We start from the raw sequence: 19,388 nt of genomic DNA on the forward strand, positions 1-19,388 counted from the left end.
GGTGAAAATATCTGATGTCATGCGAGACATCCCTCGAGTTTTACTTTTATGTGTCATCGCATTTCTCATACTTTTTTTAAACTTTGATGACAACGTGTTTTTTAGCCTCTTGTTTACGTTCTCGATATTTCTCATCGAAAAAATCAAGATTATAGGCATCGACATTGAATGGAGGAAAATTGTGATGTTCGAACTCGAGTGACATAAGGCCTTTTTTATTTCCTTTGTCACCCCTACAACTTTATGGGATATCAATATAAATATGAAAATAAATTAACATTTGACAATAAACTAATAATTGAGACTTGATATTTTGATAATGAAGAAAGAATTGAGAATTAGAGATTGAGAGAAAATTGTGTGATAAAAATGAAAAGATAGAAAAGTATTTATAAAATAAATTTCAGTAAAAAAATGTAACGGTCAACCATCACACAACAACCATGTCGTCGTGATCGTTGCGCATTAATAGTCACAAAATTGTGACCTTTGATTTCAAATGAATTATTAAAAATAGAAAAATGTAAAACGGTCGACCCGACTAATTGACATGCCGGAGTGACAAACAATCACTTAATGGTGGTAGTAGATCTCCGATTCCGATTCCGATATAAGTTGACCCGATCTTTGGCAAGTCTACGTGCACGCAAGCTTGATATAATTGCACATGCGACAAATTATCAATACCAAATTTAATGTTTTTTTAAAAAATTTGTTTGTCGCTAATAATTGAATCTCCAGGTAAAAATATTTAAGCTGGATTGTGATATTAAATAATATATTACAATAAAAATGTTTTTTTTTTCCACATAGAAAAGCGTGCTATAATTTATTATGCATGTGTTGTAATCATTTAGACCATGTGTAGCTCCATGGCTTCATGGATCGCACCAAGTGAAGTCCACGTGCTGTCAAATTGAAGTAAAAATCTGTGTGCGACAATATTACAGGTCGTATTTTATGAGATATATCTCTTATTTGCGTCATTCATGAAAAAATATTACTTTTTATGCTAAGAATATTAATTTTTATTGTGAATATCGTTAGGGTTGATCCGTCTCACAGATAAAGATTCGTGAGATCGTATCAGAAGAAACCTAATCTAAACTCAATCAGGATTTTTTCATATCATTATTACATTTATTAAACTTGGGTAAATAATTTTAATTTGTTCTTTTTTTTATATTGGAAGGATAGATTTATTTTTAATATTAAGAACTAGGTCAAGGGTATATATATAGTTGGAAATAAAATATAGTTATTTTCCATAATCATGGCTTCAAGAGGACCACTCTCGAAGCTACTACTCTGCTTAGTCTTCCTCTTCGCTTTCGACTTTTTGATCCACCGGGCTCTCGCCGTGGTGGAGAGCTGCGGCGCGGAGCAGGCAGATGCATGCGTCAACAAGAAGAAAGCTTTACCCCTCAAGATCATCGCCATCGTGTGCATCCTCCTCACAAGCATGATCGGCGTCTGTCTCCCGCTCGTCACGCGCTCCGTCCCCGCGCTCAGCCCCCAGCGTAGCCTCTTCGTGATCGTCAAATCTTTCGCGGCGGGAATTATTTTAGCAACTGGGTTCATGCACGTGCTGCCGGATTCCTTCGACATGCTCACATCCAGCTGCTTGGACGATAATCCGTGGCATAAGTTCCCGTTCACTGGATTCGTTGCCATGCTCTCTGCTATTGCCACGCTCATGGTGGATTCGTTAACCACGAGTTTTTATTCGAAGAAACAGAGCACGGGGGTGGTGCTGCCTGAGAGAGCGGGAGCCGCCGCCGCAGGAGATCAGGAGATGGGTGCGGCGGGCGGCGGGCATTCTCACTTCCATGGTCATGGCCACCACCACGGATCCAAGCTGGAAGTGGTGGGCACACAACTACTGCGTTACCGAGTGATTGCCATGGTTAGTAATCAGAGATGCTACGCATACACTTAATTGGTTTAAACCGAATGAATGCACCCCCACCCACACATGTATTGACAAAACCCAATTGAATTCATCGTACACGAAATCACGGATGATGATATTTGAAAAAAATCATAGAGATCACAAACATGAAAAAACATATTATTTGGAAATTAAGTGTTATTTGTTCACGAATGCATCGATATCTGCATTCAACATTCTAAACTATGTTTGTTTGCGGTAAGTTATAGTCCACATTCCTCCCCCATCAATGTCCAAACAGATAGAATCGAATAATTGTATCTTTATATGTGATTGCTTAAAGCTTACATTTATTGGGTCGGATCAAGTTTTTACCAAAATAACTAAATATGTTTGAATTCTACTTAAACTCAATAAATTTATATGCCAATGAAATCTTTTAGAAACCAGCTGTATTTTCTTTGAATCATATGGTCTTATAAAGAGTACACTTGGAGAGGAAGATTTGACAGAAACCAATGCATGCGAGTTAGGTTCTGAGGAGAATTAATATCCCATTGAAGTAAATACAACAATATGAAAGCATTAATTAATGTTGGAAGGCAGAGGTCAAGATTAATTTGCTAACCACTACCCATCTCATTATTTACTCAAAGATTTCTATTGAGAGGTCAGGCGGAGACTGGTGTAGGCACATTCTCTGCCGCCAGTCGTAGTTGTTCTAATAAAACAAAAAACATTAGAAAGGGACAAGGGTCTCTGTGCTTTTTGTGTAGTCTAAAGTCTTCCATGTGTCAACTTTTTTTGTTAATGGTTAGGACCTCCAATTCCACTAGGGCTTCGTATATTCTTGGTGAAAGTGAAGTCCAATGCCACCTATATGTTTATAAGTTTGTGTAATTTATCCGAATATAAGCTTTATTCATCAAGATACTTCAAAACTTCGCCTTGTTCTGCTGTAGTCTGTAGATATGATCAGAGTGTGAGGTTTGCCTTAGAGCAGACCCGAAATTTAAAGTCTGTATCAAGCCTTTATTAAGATCCAATTTCTTCGTCGACAATAACCTGTGATGAGTGATGACTATGGATCACTAGTTCTCTAAAGCAGTGAAGTTGGAGCACTTTTGTGACTTGTTAAATAGAACAACTCAGAGGGAAGTTCTTGGGTTAAAAATATGCTCTACTAAGTTTAACATGGTATTTTGTGCAATCTTTCGCGATAGAGAACTAAAGAAAAAAAATCTTGTATAAAATCTCCTCTGATACCAATTATGTGAGTGGTATTAAAAGAATAGAATTACGTGTCGATAATATTAAAAACTAGAGAAGTTCAAATTAATTCATTTGTGAAGAAGTGACAAAAACTTAAAGGATTCTATGCTATTAATTGCAGGTTTTAGAGGTAGGAATCATAGTCCACTCGGTGGTGATAGGCCTCTCCCTCGGCGCCTCCAACAACACCTGCACGATCAAGGGCCTCGTGGCCGCACTCTGCTTCCACCAAATGTTCGAAGGTATGGGGCTGGGTGGCTGCATCCTACAGGCGGAGTACGAGTTCATCAAGAAAGCTGCTATGGCGTTCTTCTTCTCCATAACAACCCCGTTCGGAATAGCTCTGGGGATCGCGCTATCCACCACTTACAAAGACGACAGCCCGCGAGCCCTGATCACGGAAGGCTTGCTGAATGCTTGTTCTGCCGGGCTCTTGATTTACATGGCTCTGGTTGATCTCTTGGCAGCGGATTTCATGGGCCCGAAGCTGCAAGGGAATATCAGGCTGCAGATTAAGTCATACGCGGCTGTTCTGTTGGGGGCCGGGGGTATGTCTCTCATGGCCAAATGGGCGTGATTGATTTAGTCGGATCATGTTAGAACATGCATGGGAAATTAAAAAGGTCATGCTACATGTAGAACTCAAGTCACGTGTTATGTTATAAAGTGTACTTGGAACGACAAAATTATCCCAAGTATATTTTTGAAATAGTGTTCCAAATAAAACGCAATGATAATTTTGTCGGTTCAAATGCATTTTTTAATTCAATTTGTAACAGTACTGATCACATGTTCCAAATAAAAATCAGACAAAAATTTGTGTGAAACGGTCTCACGGGTCGTAGTTTCTGAGACGGATATCTTACTTGGGTCATCCATGAAAAAGTACTACTTTTTATGCTAAGAGTGTTATTTTTTATTATGAATATCGGTAGAGTTAACCCGGCTCACGTATAAAGATCGTGAGATCGTCTCACACGATACCTACTCTGAAAATTAATATTGTGTTTCGGTTTTGTTTAGATATTAATCTCAAATTCATTTCAAGTCATTACCCCGCGAATAATGATTGTAATATCTATAGATTAATCACTTCGTTTGTGCGTACCATCTTATTCTAGATAGCATCAAACTAACGTAAACATTGCCTTACTCTTCTATTTCCGGATTTGTCGCATCGAATTAGTCCCATTTGATACACAAGGTAATTTTATTTATCATATAGTAAATAAATTCAACATTAATAGTAATAAACCATACCAATGTTGCACCAATTTTAAAAATTGTCAAATAATTTAAAGAGTAAGTATCATAAAATATGATTTTATGGATCTATATTCATGCGACAGATCGATTTGGTCTATATTTATAGGTTTCTGATATACAAAGAATATTTTTTTAAAAAAATTAAATCAAATAAAAATTTATCTCATAAAATTGACCCGTGATACTATCAAAGTTTTTACTTAATTTAAATCGATAGAAAATTCCTAAAATTGACTCGCGATACTATCAAAGTTTTACTTAATTTAAATCGATAGAAAATTCCTTAAAAAATTTGAAATTCAACCAACTAAACCTGCCCTGCCAAGCAATAATTGACACATTATCATTAGGGTCACCGCTCACCAGCTTTGGTGGTACAGATTCTTGTCAATATGCGGATAAAGTTTTTCTACAATGGGCCACATCCTTGAATATTTCAACACCGTCGCTGCAGAAAATTTTGTCCGATTATATAATATTAACATGTTTTTTTTAAAAAAAAAATTACAGAAAATTCTGTCCAATCATATAATTTCAAATGTTTTTTTAAATTTTTTTATATATATAGAAAAAAAATTGAATAAATTTATTTTTGAATTTAAGGATGATGTTCGGCTTTGCCATTACCTTATTTTTTTATGAAATCTTTTGCTAGATGAGTGAATCTATCTCCCCATATTAAAGTCCAAATTTTGTTCATATTATTAAACTATCAAATGAGTAATCTATTTTGGATTTTATTTCATTTTCCCAACAACAAACTATTTAATCAAACTTTTAATATTTATTTAGTTTACTATCAGAGAAGGTCTCTTATTAGACGATCTCACGAATCTTTATATGTGAGACGGGTCAACTCTACTGATATTCACAATAAAAAGTAACATTCTTAGCATTAAAAAAAAATAATTTTTATGGATAACCCAAATAAGAGATCTGTCTCACAAAATATGACCCGTGAAACCGTCTCACACAAATTTTTCTGTCTTAATATTACTGAGTAATTTTATTTCAATGTCGACTATTACATTATGAAATTTGTTGGATTGTCATGTGACTCATGAGTCATGTCAACGACAAGAAAGGAGAGGTTAGTTACGAGAAATTGCAAAAGATTAACCCAATTTATTCCAAGCGAAGAAAAAATAGTTGGGGGAAGGGGGTGTGTGTGCGCCATTTAATCACATGAATGTATATGAATTTTTTTTGGGTACAATTTTGTGGTGGACGATGAATGTTGTTCGACATAAGAATGATAAATCAATGTATATGAATAATATATAATAATTTGTAACTCTGATTTATTGTAAAAATTTTAGCTAAACGTCGGATAAAACAAATATATATAATCAACTAATGTCTTATCATTTGTATAAAAAAATTTTGTTGATATTTTATATCGAACAACATGTTTAAATGAGATATATAAAAATGTTATTATTATGTTATTGTCCATGCCCCAAAATAAATAATCCGTACAATTTAAACAAAAATTCTTATGAGACGATTTCACACGTGAATTTTGTGAGACATATATTTTATTTGATTTTCTCATGAAAATATTATTTTTTATTATAAACATGAGTATTGACTCGTCTCACAAATATAAATTTGTGATAGCATATCACAAGATATACTCACAATTAAAACGTGAAAATTAGTTTAAATTTAAATGATTAACCTTGTCTATTAATATTTTAACAAATTATTGTTTTTGAAACAAAGCTTACCACATGACAGCGCCCTGACACCAGGGAATAATTTAGAATAATTAAGTTATCTTATATAACACAAATTCTCACCGTCTCATGTATTAATTTTATTATATAAATATCTAATTCCATTCATCTAATGAAAAAACATTAATTTTAATGTTAGATATGACTCGATTCAACCTATCTCATAAATATAGACTCGTGAGACGACCATCTCACAAGAAATATTAAATAAATTTTAAATAACCCTCTTCTTTAATAAATTAAATTTACTTTAATTACTGAATTAGGACTGAATAAAGTAACATTAGGTGGAGGATAAATAGACAGTGGAAGTGGGATTCTCAAGTTATTAAAGGCTTAAAACAAACGCAAACCCACGTGCTATGAAGAATCTTTTTCTTCTATACATTTTTTTTTTGAAATGAACTTCATTGATAACGTGAAATGTTACAAAAATCCAAATGTTCAATTAAACAATCCGGGGTCTCAAAATAAATAGATGGACTAGCATAGAAACGAGCAGCCTGGGCAAGAGCATGAGCTGCTACATTTGCTTGTCTATAGACAAACTGAACCGAGATCGAGGTTCTTTGGTGCAAAAGATATTTGCATTGGTGCACAATAGCTCCAAATTCCGTACAGTCATTGTCTATATGAAATTGGAATGTTATTATTTATTCATGCCGGAATATTACATAAATCACTAATATTCACAATAAAAAGTAATACTTTTAGCATAAAAAATTATACTTTTTCATAAATGATCCAAATAAAAGATTCGTCTCACAAAATACGACTCGTGAGACCGTCTCACGTAAGTTTTTACTATTTTATTATTTACTTAAGAAATTATATATTTATAAAATATGTATCAATTTATATATTATAAAGTATTAATCTCTTTATTTATCAAGTAGTGAGATGATGGATATGGAGATTAATTATCGAGATTAAATATTCTGTCGTCTTCTAATATAATTATTATTATAATTAAAAAAAATTTATATACAATATATAATTTATAGAATAATATAACAATAATGGTAATAATCTTAATTAAATTAAGCAATTAATAAAGAGGTGAGTGCCAATGGAAGACCAGCAGGAACTGATGATCTCTCCTCCCTCATTCCTGCGTACAAAAATGCGTAGCAGCCTCCGAGGAGACACCGATAAGCATTTGTCAGATTAGGGTTCAATTGGTCTACTTACATGTAAATAATAATACTAAAAAACCATTGGGGGCCGCAACAAGTCAGGTGATTAATTCTTTCAAGCATGTTCTTGATTCTTCTTCCTTTTTTTTTTTGGTTCCAAATTTTCTGTTCACTGTATTTTTATTGTTTTTATTTAGATTTATTTGTTGGTTAATTGTGTGAATGAGTGCAAGTGTTGGTGATTATTTGGTGGAGGTGGGGATGTGGGATTTTGCTTTCTTGGGCTGACTTTTTTGTACGAAGGAATTTTGTCTCGACTTCTTTTTCGGCTGGAGGGAAATTTTTTTTTCTTTTCTCGAATTATGTTTCAAGTTTTATGATGATTTTGGATGTTGAAGTTGATGCTTACTTCAGCTTAGTTTAGAATTTTCTTGATGTGTGTATATGGACGGTTATTATTATTATTATTTTTTGTGTTTGTTTATGCTGGAAACAGGATCTATATTTCAAGAGCAATGATTGGATTTTTGTTGGATTTTTGAAATCTAATCAGTCATTAACTTTGAGTTGCTTCGAATTTTTGAGTAGTTTGGGAAAAATACTTGACGATGGAGGATCAAAGAGTGATTGTCGATGGTTCTAATGTTAATGAAATTAAAGCGAAGCTTGACGAAGATGAGTTCAGAAGTTGTTGTGAGGATGATGATGAATTGAAGGATTTAGAAGTCGAGAATCTTGATGAAATTACAGTGAAAATGTATTTCAAGGGTATATCTGTTGCTAATCTTGGAGATTCTGGTTCTGGGATTTCTGGAATCGGAGTGGTGATGGAGAAGTCTGGCGATGCTTCTCCGCTTCGAGTCCAGAAAAAGCTTGATTTCTACGTAGAAGAATCCACCGCAGATTATTTAGCTTTACTGGATGGTCTCTCTGTTGCTGTGGAGAAAAATATCACACGGGTGCTTGCCTTGACCGATTCTCAAGCCATGTATGATCAGGTGAGTGATCCTCAGCCAGAAATTCTAGTGTCTTCGAGCTATTGTAGTATTGTTATTATTCAATTTATCAATGGTACTGACTCATCATCTTGATCTTTAATTACCTGAAAACTTTCCTAAAATCTACTTTTATTACCACGATTTTGGACATTTATAATCTAAGCATGGCTTGGTGTATGAAAACAAATATCTTCCCGAGGTCTGATTTCCTCTTTTCATTTCATGCTTTTTACTGTTAAAATTGGTATGAACCTATTCCAGATCACCCGTGGAGAAGTAATTGCAAATCCCCTTTTGTTGGCGCTGAGACGAAGGATCCTAGAACATGCTGATAGTATGGAATCCTTTGTTCTGAAAATTGCCCCAACGGTAGACCAGGCGTTACAGCTAGCACAGGTGGCTATTGGTGTTGTCTCCTTTCCTACAGAGGGAGCGAAAGTTACAGAAATGTGTACCATCTGTTGTGAGGAGAAGCTGTCTTCTATGATGCTTACAATTAAATGTTCCCACACATTTTGTTCTCGTTGTTTGAGAACATATGTTGAGGAAAAAGTGCAGTCTTTCCAAGTTCCCATTAGGTGCCCTCAGCCGAAATGCAAGTACTGTATTTCTTCTTCTGAATGTAGGTTTTTTCTTCCAGTTACCTCTTATGAATCTTTGGAGAAAGCCCTTGAAGAATCCAAGTTTCTGATCTCAGATAAGATTTATTGCCCATATCCTAATTGCTCGGTCTTGCTTGATCCTAAGGAACGCTTTTCAACCCTAGCAAGTTCATCAAGTCAGTCAGACGACATTTGTATGGAATGTCCTGTTTGTCAGAGGTTTATATGTGTTGATTGTGGGGTTCCTTGGCATTCCTCAGTGACATGCGAAGAATATCAAAATCTGCAACTGGAGGAGAGGGATGCTGGTGACATAACCTTGCATCGATTGGCACAAAACAAAAGGTGGAGGCATTGCCAGCAGTGCGGGGGAATGATTGAGCTCACTCATGGTTGCTCCCACATGACATGCTGGTATAAAACTTGTTTCATTATTTTACATTCGAGATGAAGCATAATTCATTTTTGCATCATATATCGAGGAAAGATAATTCTCAAACCTTTTGTTTTGGGAACAATTTAACAACATCTATCAAGTTGTTCTGAGGGTTGTATTTAGTTTCCTTTGTTAGATCTTTACTGACATCCCGATGTGGAAAATATTATCTTAGATAGAATTGAATTTTCACGATCATCTTATGTCTCTTGACCGCCTGGAAGGAGAACCCCTGACCTATGTTTCCTTGATTAGGAAAGACACTTTCAGTGCTGAAACTAGGTATTATCAATAGAATTCAGTAATAAAGTATGAGATCTCGCGGGGCATAGTGAAGGGTTCTTGAATTGTTATGGGTTTAACCATTAGCTGGTTGAAAGAGTTTGATGCCCATTTAGATTCAAATCTTTCTCTGATTGAATCTTATCCCATCTAAACGTCCCTATGATGATTTCTTCTTCAGAGCTATTCAAGGATTCAGGAACTTTAAAACTGGGATTGAAAGTATGGTACAAGTTAAAAAAATTTCAAGCATGCACACAATTTTATCCCCAACAATATACGTCTATCTAGATTGGATATACATGGAGTCATACTTCACCAAAATGATAAATACCATCTGTGATTCATGTCATGTTGGTTATTTATTTTGACTTTCTTGTGTTGTACGTTGTCTTGAGCTTCATGACATATGCGGTCAGTAATAGCATTACAAAATGATAACATTAACCTGCAGAAGGGTTAAGCGGATGTAGAACCCAAATCATGCCCATGGATATAATTTATCACCTCAAAGCTCAATACACTTACCCCTTGTTTCTTGCTACAGGTGTGGTCATGAGTTCTGCTTTTCTTGTGGTGCGGAATATCGGGATGGCCAACAGACGTGTCTGTGTGCATTATGGGATGAAGATTACTCCGACGAATTGGCAACTTATCAAACTCAACACTTTGAACAATGGGCTTGGGATTCATTCGAATCACTTCCCATGACGATGGATGCATATTCAGAGCAAGAAAGATCACAACTGGCACTTATCCATAGGTTTCTCGCTGGAGGTTTCAGTTTGACCGATCACCAACCTTCCCATTCCCCACCTCGATGTACAGATTCTTACGTCGATGCCATGAAGGATCTGAATCAACTGCCTTGGCTCGAAAGATTCGTGTCTGTTATTAATGATAATTACTATGAAGACCTTATCCAATGAATTGTGGCCAGCTTGGAAAGTTCATTATTAGCCTTCTCGAAAGGCCATTAGCGTTGGAGGTAGAGTACCTCACTCTCACACTCCTCTTTTAGCAAACAGAGTTTTCTTCTTCTTTATATAGTTTTCATGTTATATCCAGTGCTCATAAGTCATAGCCTATGAGCTTGAATTACTTTGTTGTTGGATTAATTTCCATCCACTATCAGCATCTTCCTTATTGAGGAAGAGAGGAAAGAAATCAAAGGTAAACAAGATGAAAACATTTTCTTGACCAATTTAAGGTACCAAAATTTGGATTCTATCTCTGTAATATGCGCTATATTCTGTTTTATACATTCTAGTTAGTGTTATTTATACTCTAAAAATAATCAACAATTTAAAATATAAAATTTAGATTGATCACCCGGACTGCAATACAGTAATTTTCAAAAATAACAGTTCAATTTTTTATATTTAAAAATGTAATACCAAATACCAAAAAATTAGCTCTTGTAATCTTTATGTTTTATCTGTAGATATTACAGTCTACAGGTGTAAAAACAAAATGGTCAAATAAGAATTAATATGGACTGAGTGAAGGTGTAACCATTCCATATATTAATGATTTTTTTTTAAATGATAAATATGGAGGTGTAATCAATCCAGAGATTTAATGATTTTTTAAATGATGGATTTTTGTAGATTCGACATATTTTTACTGAGTTATATAAAATTTAACAGATTTGCAAATAGAAATTCATCGACTTCGGTAGATTTTCGCAAAACTTTTATAAATATTTGTTAGTTTTTCATATGTATACGTGTATTTATACCTTTAATTGTATCTTATTATTTTTCATTGATTTCTTGGAACTAATAATTATTTTATGTAAAAAAACATCTTTAGTTTGAAAACAATCAGATAAGATATATGTATATATCATGTAAAAACAATTCAAAACATTATTTAATAGTTTGTAAATATAATTTTTGTATAAAAATATAATAGCTAAAAATACTATAAAATAATTAAAAAATCAATTTTGAATCATATTAATTAAAAATAATTAAAATAAATTTTTATTCAAAAATTTAATAAATAATTTAAATTTTATTTATTACAAATTATTATTACTTTCAATTTTATGGGCAAAAAAGCCTTATAATATATGAAAATGAAGAGATAATAAATTTGTTATACATAAGGATGTTTTTGAAGATGAGAGAAAGTGAGATAGAGAATTGATGAGGAGAAGAGAGAAAAATTTATCTAAATATTTAGGTTTGATCGAAGATATTTTTTGACAGATTATAGTTATATTTTAAGCTTAATATTTGGACAAAAACTTGTGTGAGACGGTCTCACGTATCGTATTTTGTGATAAAGATATTTTATTTGGGTCATCCATGAAAAAATATTACTTTTTATGCTAAGATTATTACTTTCTATTGGGAATATCGGTAGGGTTGATCCATCTCACAGATAAAGATTCGTGAGAACATCTCACAAGAGACCTACTCTAATATTTGTATGTAAATGAATTCAACTGAGTTATTAAAAGTTTATTGACATTTTGAATACTTAGAGACTTTTGCAGAGTTTTTAAAAATAAATGTTGAATAACATTTTGACTTTTAAAACTCTACAAAAGTCTATTTCGAATATCATTATACTTCTATAGAATATATAAAAGTCTTGAATACTTTAAACTTTTAAATTCTATAAAAGTGAATAAAACTCATCAGATCTCCAACATTGAATACACCCAAGTTAATTGTAAAATTTGATTTGGTTATCTACGCATAATCTTATTATTGATTTTAAAATATAAGCTGTTTTATTTTAATTGATTGATTTTAAAAATTTTGATAAAAAAATTAAATAAAATGTTATCGATTTTCCCCAAAATGTATCTAATTATTTTTATATACTAGAATGCAAACACCTAAAAGGGCCCCTAAATTTGGTTCAAATGGACGGATCCGAGCTCACACCTAAAAGTACCCTAGCACTATCAGAAGTCAAAACCCACGATCCCTAGCACTGTCCGAAGTCCAAGCCCACGATCCTTTAGCTCTGTCAGAGGCCCAAGCTCACAAAAGGCCGGAAGACCCGAGCCCACCAATGGGTCAGGAATTCGGAGCCCCGACTTGACAAAGAGATATAAAGATATTATCATCAATAGATAAGGATCTCGATGAATCGAGATTCAGGTAAATCCAATCAAGATAAGGCTAGAGTCATATCCGCCGTTGGTATAGGAGTCCTAGTGTTTGAAGTTTCTATCTCAGGTAAGACTCCATATCACTATGAGTCCTACTCCAGCAAGGTGACAAATCCCCCTTGTAAATACTATATATTTATCATATTTAATAAGCAAAATTATAAAGAAAATATTATGATTCTAACTAATATGATATGAAACAACAGTATTAGGTTGACATCGAAATATTTCAAATTTTAAAAATTGATGTGGGATTCTTGAATTTGAAAATGTGTTTCAACTTTTACTCCAAAGAGAAGAAAAAACTGTGTTTCATTATCTGTGACGAAGTTAGACATATCATTTTGAGTAATAAAATAAATAAAAAATATTTTTATTCCAACCCATATTTCTTTTTAATTATGTTATGTGGTTCAAGAACATGGTCATGGATAAACTACAAATTAATGGAATTCAGATTCTTTCTTAACATATTTTAGGGGTGAATATTTCATGAAGATGTTTATTAAGTAATCAGTTAATTGGAAATAAAGTAAATGTAGAATACAGTAGGAATGCACTCAAGAATTACATGTGCAGAATGAACTTCCACCGAGAAAACGAATGGGGGATTACAAATTTAAAGCTAGTTAAACATAATACAGATGGAATCATTGACAGTACAAAGCACGACTAGTTGCGAAAGAGTCGACTCAATCATATGAATTGATTGTCATGAGACATTTGTACTTGTTGCCAGACAACACCATCAGAGTGCTACTCTCAATTGCGACAAACCTTAATTGACCCTTATTCCAACTGAATGTCAACAACGCTTTTCTGAATTGTGATCTTGAAGAAGAAGATTACATGGATATACCTCCAGGTGTTATGCCAGAGCAATGAAGAATAAAGTGTGCAAGCTCATAAACATTTGTATGTGCTGAAACAATAGCCTCGAGCATGGTTTCATCTTTAGTATGATCATTCTTCGTTTGTTAATTTTTTTGATGGAAATGTTATTGTTCTCATTGTCTATGTCGATGACATTGTACTTATTGGAAACCATAAAAGAGAGAGTAAAAATAATATTTTAAAAAAATAATAAGGAAAAGACCTTACCTCATAAATATTTTATGGGCATGAAAGTAGACAGATCATCATATGGATCTCAGTTTCTCAAAGAAAGTATATCCTAGATTTGTTGAAAGAAACAGGATGTAAGGTCGCAAACCAACTGACATCCCAATGAACAGAATGTCAAGATAGAAAATGTCAAGATAGAAACTAATGGAGATTGTGCCCCTGCTGACAAGGGAAGATATCAACATTTGGTGTGAGAACTCATATACCTTTCTCACATGTAAACTCGTATATTTTTCTCACACCTGACCTAATATTGGATTTGCCATGAGTGAGATCAGTCAACACATGAATAGTCCATCTGAGGAACATACGGAAGTAGTATATCACGTACTGAGATATCTAAAAAGAATCCCAAAAAAAGTTAACTCTTAAGAAAAACTGCTGTCAGGAATATCAATATTTACTGTGATTCAGATTCGGCTTGTTGTTCAATTGGCAGACGACCTACTTCCAAATACTGCTCTTTTGTATTGGGAAATCATGTGACATGGAAAAGAAAAATACAACCAGCTATAGTTCGCAATATTGCAGAAGCAGAATATCATGCTTTGTTCAATGGAATTTCAGAAAGAATGTGGATTAAAATACTACTCAACGAATAGAGATTGGAAAACAATCTTTCAATAAAATTGATGTATGATAATCAGACAGTCATACAAATAGCTAGAAATCATGTGCATCACGATAGAACCAAACATTTCGAGATAGACAAACACCTCTCATGTGAAAAGATCGAGAGTAATATAATCCCTCTTCACTACTTTCTTTTCTCACTTGCTTGTTGCAGATATCTTGGCAAAAGCTCTTGCTTAGCCTACTTTTGAAGAGTTGAAGTCCAACCTGGGCTTGACAAACATATACCACTCAGCTTGTGGAGAAATACTGAATATTCTGTTTATTAACAACCAAGACTCTCAACATCGTATTATTAGTATGTTATAAAGGTAAATTAAGTTGAGATTACTTTCCATATGATAGGACTGATGTTAGATTTATAAATTAGATTGTATTATTCATTCTTTAATCAATAACACGTTCTATTTAATATATTCTTTCTATATTCTTCTACACTCCTACGTCCTAATCTCTATAAATATTCAGATAATATCACACTTAAACAGTAAATATATCGGAGATCCAACAGAAATATAAAATTCAAATTTATTGATTAACAGAAACACTAGACACATTGAAGCCAGTAAGACGACAATTACTTGACCAAAGTCCGACCCCTATACATACATTTCGAGGAAAGTAAAAACAAAACAAATGTTTCAAAATACAAAACAAATGGGCAGACGCGGCCGAAGTAATCTGCACAATGACGTTCTTTTTGGATACATTTGACTCTGATGGGAAATGACCAACGCCTCAAGAGCAACAAGAAGTACCAGCTGCACTCCCCCCTGTTCGATCTACAAGAACCATGCCCGATGGGTTTGTTGCCGGCTGCAGATGTGGCAGTTTCTTTGCTGTCGATAGATTCAACCAACACATGTAAACGAATATGCAAGACAATATTGGCCAACAAATAACACAGAAGCAATGTTATTCTGACTGAAGAATTAAAAGATGAAAAGATGAGCTAAGGACGGACTCAAAACTGTTGACTGCAACTTGATGCAAAAGTACAACGATAAAAAAAATCAATCACAAGGAAAAACTAGAAGGAAAAAGCAATCGACCGAGACCAGATACTGTAATGTTCAGTGTGTGTAAGCAACTGCTCATTATATAATAAGTTATCAAGAATATATTCTGGCTATTCCATTCAGTTCAAAATAGTTACTTTTGGTTGTTTTCACACTGTTTCTGTCAAGGAATTTCACAATATTCTAAGAAATTATGAACCTACCTATTTCATAAAAGAGGTCATTGACATTAGTTGCATCCTTGGCAGAGGTTTCCATGAAGAAAAGACCATTCTCTTGTGCGTAAGTTTGTGCCTCCTGCATTAAATATTCACATTTTACAGCTGATAATGGTGGATTGATGCTCAAATAAAGGTAAGTACTATGCCAGAGAAAAAAATTTCTTGTCAGATAGTACATTTCGGGTTTGAGATGGGATTTGATATGGTGTGCATGATTATAGGCTATTCTGAGGCCATAGAATGTGGTGGGCAACCACAATGTACCAGTAAGTAGGAACACATGTCGAAAAAAGTGAAAATGCTAGTTAATTGAGAAAGAAAGAAGTTTCACGTTACTGAACTAATGATCACAAAAGATTCGTGTTGGTATAAAGTTTGGACCATACATCAAGAACTGAAGAATTTTCATGCAAATCAATCGCCTCATTTATTACTACCTAGCTATAGGTTCAGTTATAGTGTTCAAGAATGGAACCCCGCAACAGTGTCGCTTGTGTTGCTGTGATGACCTGAACAACAAAATACCCGTGCCTCTGGAAACACTTGTACCAATTGTATTAAGATCTCGCCTTCCTCACAGCCAGGGTTTGCTGGTTAACATATAGTATAACCAGTTTGAAAATTTTAGTCCAAAAAAACACTACTTATAAATTACACATGACTAAGGCTGCACAAAGTTCATGAGCATGCTCAACAAAATATTAGCTTATTCTAAGCAGAAATGCACGAGACCAAATAAACATTCAAGTAAATCGAAATCAAGGAGGCAGACACGATAACACAACAAAAAGCAAGTGACTCCTTGCCTCTGCTGCCACCTTCCTTGCTTCCAATAAATCCACTTTATTCCCAGTAAGGGCCATCACCATATTTGGGTTACCTTATGCCACAAAACGAAAAAAAGTTGACACAAAGAAATAAAACTAAATAAATAACAAATGAAAGCAGAAAACCTACGGTAAATAGATAGATAGATATATAGATAGATGGCGAGATTGAAATCTCTCCAAGAAACAGATACTAATCAGTAGCTTTTATAAAATCCTGTCTCCCATTTCCACTTTCAAAATTTTAGACAATATTGTGGTCTTCTGAAAAGAGGCTTTCTCTTTCCATAGACCATAAGAACCCTTTCTAAAGTAAATTAGGGGATAAAGAAAGATTCTTCTCGTAGGTAATGAAGAAAAAAACAAAAGGTTTAATCAATTCACTTTTTTCAGCCATCACTCTGATCCGTAAAATCATGAATATTAACACTTCCGACACAAGAAAAACCCACAAGTGAAAAAAGGTCACAATAGCTTCCAGCCAAATTAGCCTACTAGGTAAAAGGGAATTTACCTTGTGCTTGGAGCTCGTGAACCCATTTTTTGGCCCGATCAAAGGATGCCTACAAAGTCGACAGACTATTAAGACGAAAAGCATCACAATGTGCAATTTTAAATAACAATTTGTCAATTCACAACGAATAAAATCTTCCCTTTATAATAGTAAAAGCATATTGCTTTCCTAAGTGGTTCAGATCAAATTGTAACACAAAACAGAATAATTCATACATATCAACCAGCCAAATACAATTATGGCAGCAGCATCCTTACTTGATTTGTTATATCATAGACAATTATGGCTGCTGCAGCTCCTCTATAATACATTGGAGCTAAGCTGTGGTATCTCTCTTGACCTGCTGTATCCCATATTTCAAATTTGACAGTTGCGTCACTTACAGCGACAGTTTGTGAAAAAAAGGCAGCACCGATAGTTGATTCCTACAATATCAAGAATGTAAATTCAATCTCAAAAATAATGTAAATTCAATCTCAAAAAGAAAAGTATAAGTGCACGAATTACTATGAAATCAATGAAAATAATTTTAATCAAACCTGAAATTCGACAAATTGCCCTTTCACAAAACGTAAAACTAGGCTAGACTTTCCAGCTCCAACATCTCCAAGAAGCACCTAGAGGCATAAATAAATATCTAAAACTGGTAGATGGTGGTAAAATTAAAATAGGGATAGAATATAAGAATAATATAAACTAAAGTATAATATGCAACCTAATCAAGAGAGAGAAACAGATGGATACTTAACCATATTCTCATTGAAAAAATAGAAAAAATCAACATAATTAAAGGCATCAGTGCCTAACAAACCATAATAACTATTTTTTTTCCCTGGTTTGATCTAACTACAAAACATCCAATCCAATCGATCAACATCCTCGTTAAACAACAAAATACAAAATTATTCATTCTCACTCAAACATTTATAACTAACACGCGATGTCATCCAATCTTTCATACCAGAATCGTTGATCATGGTGAACAAATAGAAACTGATACACCACCAATCAAAGTGGATAAGAATCTACTTTAAACTAAGGGAATTTAGCTTCATACAGGTCAAAATGTGCGTTACCTTGAGCTGTTTATTAAAGTTTAATCTCAATAATTTCAAAGTCGACTACTTTGATTTCTTGATGAGACTGTAAAAATTATTTTTTTCAATCTTGGGTGACCAAAGTGAAGAAAAAAAGAAGAAGTTTACCTGCTGTTAGGACTCGTGTAACCTAAGCATGAGAGTAAGTCTCGATCTAGAATCATATTTGGTGACACGGATAATATCGAATACACAAATCCACAATTTAATGGGTCATTCAGAGTGATAAGAACTGAATTAATTGATTGCATTACCTACCAACAACTGACCCACAAATTGCATAGAAACAAAATCAGTAAAATATTATACCATCATCGGTTTATCATCATCATAGAAAAAAATTTACATATAATTGCCAAAGGTTGGAAATTAAGGAATCATGATTGATCAATCCACTGATCAAGAACTAGTGCGAACATAAATAGTCAAACTAAACCCAAATGTCTATAATCTATTTTTAGCATTAGCAACAATCCTTGTCGAGATACATACGATTTCAATTCTCGAGGTCAACAAATTAATTATATTCAGAAGAAAATAAAGGAACCCCATACAATTTGAAGCAGATAAAGCAGACCCAGATTGAGAAATGCACTGAAAAAAATGCATGAATCAACCCTAAGAAAGAGGGGGGGCACCAAAAGAGATCGGACAACGTAAATACCAGCTTCGAATTAATGTTCTTGTGTCCGCTGGAGGCCATGAATCGAGTTCAAGAGGGGATAGGGACCTCGAGTTGGATTGTAGAATTGGAGAACTTCAAAGAAAAGTATCGACGATCACAGGATGGAAGAGAATTATTTATTTATTTTCCTTCTTATTTATTTTTATTATATATTAATTAAAGTCGGCGCAATTTGAAGTTTAGCATCTATTTTTTAATATTTAGATTACTGTAGACGACAAATGGACCTAGGGTTGCAAATACAAATTACTCGCAAGTAATTCGCTGCTCGAGTGCATAATATATGTAATTATGTGATATATAATTATAGACAAAAACTTGTGTGAGACAATCTCACGGGTCGTATTTTGTGAAACATATCTCTTATTTAGTTCATCCATATGAAAAAATATTACTTTTTATGCTAATAGTATTACTTTTTATTATGAATATCGGTAGGGTTGACCCCTCTCACAAATAAAGATTCGTGAGATCGTCTCACAAAACCTATTCATAATTATATAATAAAATGA

General features: G+C 33.8%; 3 protein-coding genes across 5 annotated transcripts; 2 read left to right on the plus strand and 1 right to left on the minus strand.

Annotated features, from left to right (window-relative positions):
• The first annotated feature begins 1,257 nt into the window (after positions 1-1,257).
• LOC142548889 (fe(2+) transport protein 1-like) lies at positions 1,258-4,019 on the plus strand. Its single transcript, XM_075657517.1, has 2 exons — positions 1,258-1,906; positions 3,285-4,019. The coding sequence occupies exons 1-2, from the start codon at positions 1,274-1,276 to the stop codon at positions 3,738-3,740; spliced, it is 1,089 nt and encodes a 362-aa protein (XP_075513632.1). The 5' UTR covers positions 1,258-1,273; the 3' UTR covers positions 3,741-4,019.
• A 3,181-nt stretch (positions 4,020-7,200) lies between these two features.
• On the plus strand, positions 7,201-10,850 carry LOC142548890 (E3 ubiquitin-protein ligase RSL1-like). 3 transcript variants are annotated; one of them, XM_075657518.1, is made up of 4 exons: positions 7,201-7,406; positions 7,801-8,302; positions 8,564-9,318; positions 10,170-10,850. In XM_075657518.1, the coding sequence occupies exons 2-4, from the start codon at positions 7,913-7,915 to the stop codon at positions 10,549-10,551; spliced, it is 1,527 nt and encodes a 508-aa protein (XP_075513633.1). In that variant the 5' UTR covers positions 7,201-7,406; positions 7,801-7,912; the 3' UTR covers positions 10,552-10,850. The 3 variants fall into 3 exon arrangements, with proteins under 3 accessions (XP_075513633.1, XP_075513635.1, XP_075513634.1); XM_075657520.1 differs by having other exon boundaries at positions 7,890-8,302; XM_075657519.1 differs by having other exon boundaries at positions 7,893-8,302.
• A 4,177-nt stretch (positions 10,851-15,027) lies between these two features.
• Positions 15,028-19,018, minus strand: LOC142548891 (ras-related protein RABF2a-like). The gene is made up of 7 exons (XM_075657521.1): positions 18,856-19,018; positions 17,634-17,711; positions 17,352-17,519; positions 17,095-17,143; positions 16,560-16,633; positions 15,736-15,829; positions 15,028-15,352 (listed from the first exon to the last, which is right to left on the minus strand). The coding sequence occupies exons 1-7, from the start codon at positions 18,892-18,894 to the stop codon at positions 15,252-15,254; spliced, it is 603 nt and encodes a 200-aa protein (XP_075513636.1). The 5' UTR covers positions 18,895-19,018; the 3' UTR covers positions 15,028-15,251.
• Positions 19,019-19,388: the final 370 nt, after the last annotated feature.

The sequence above is a fragment of the Primulina tabacum genome, chromosome 6, assembly GCF_025594145.1.
Source record: "Primulina tabacum isolate GXHZ01 chromosome 6, ASM2559414v2, whole genome shotgun sequence".
NCBI lineage: Eukaryota > Viridiplantae > Streptophyta > Magnoliopsida > Lamiales > Gesneriaceae > Primulina > Primulina tabacum.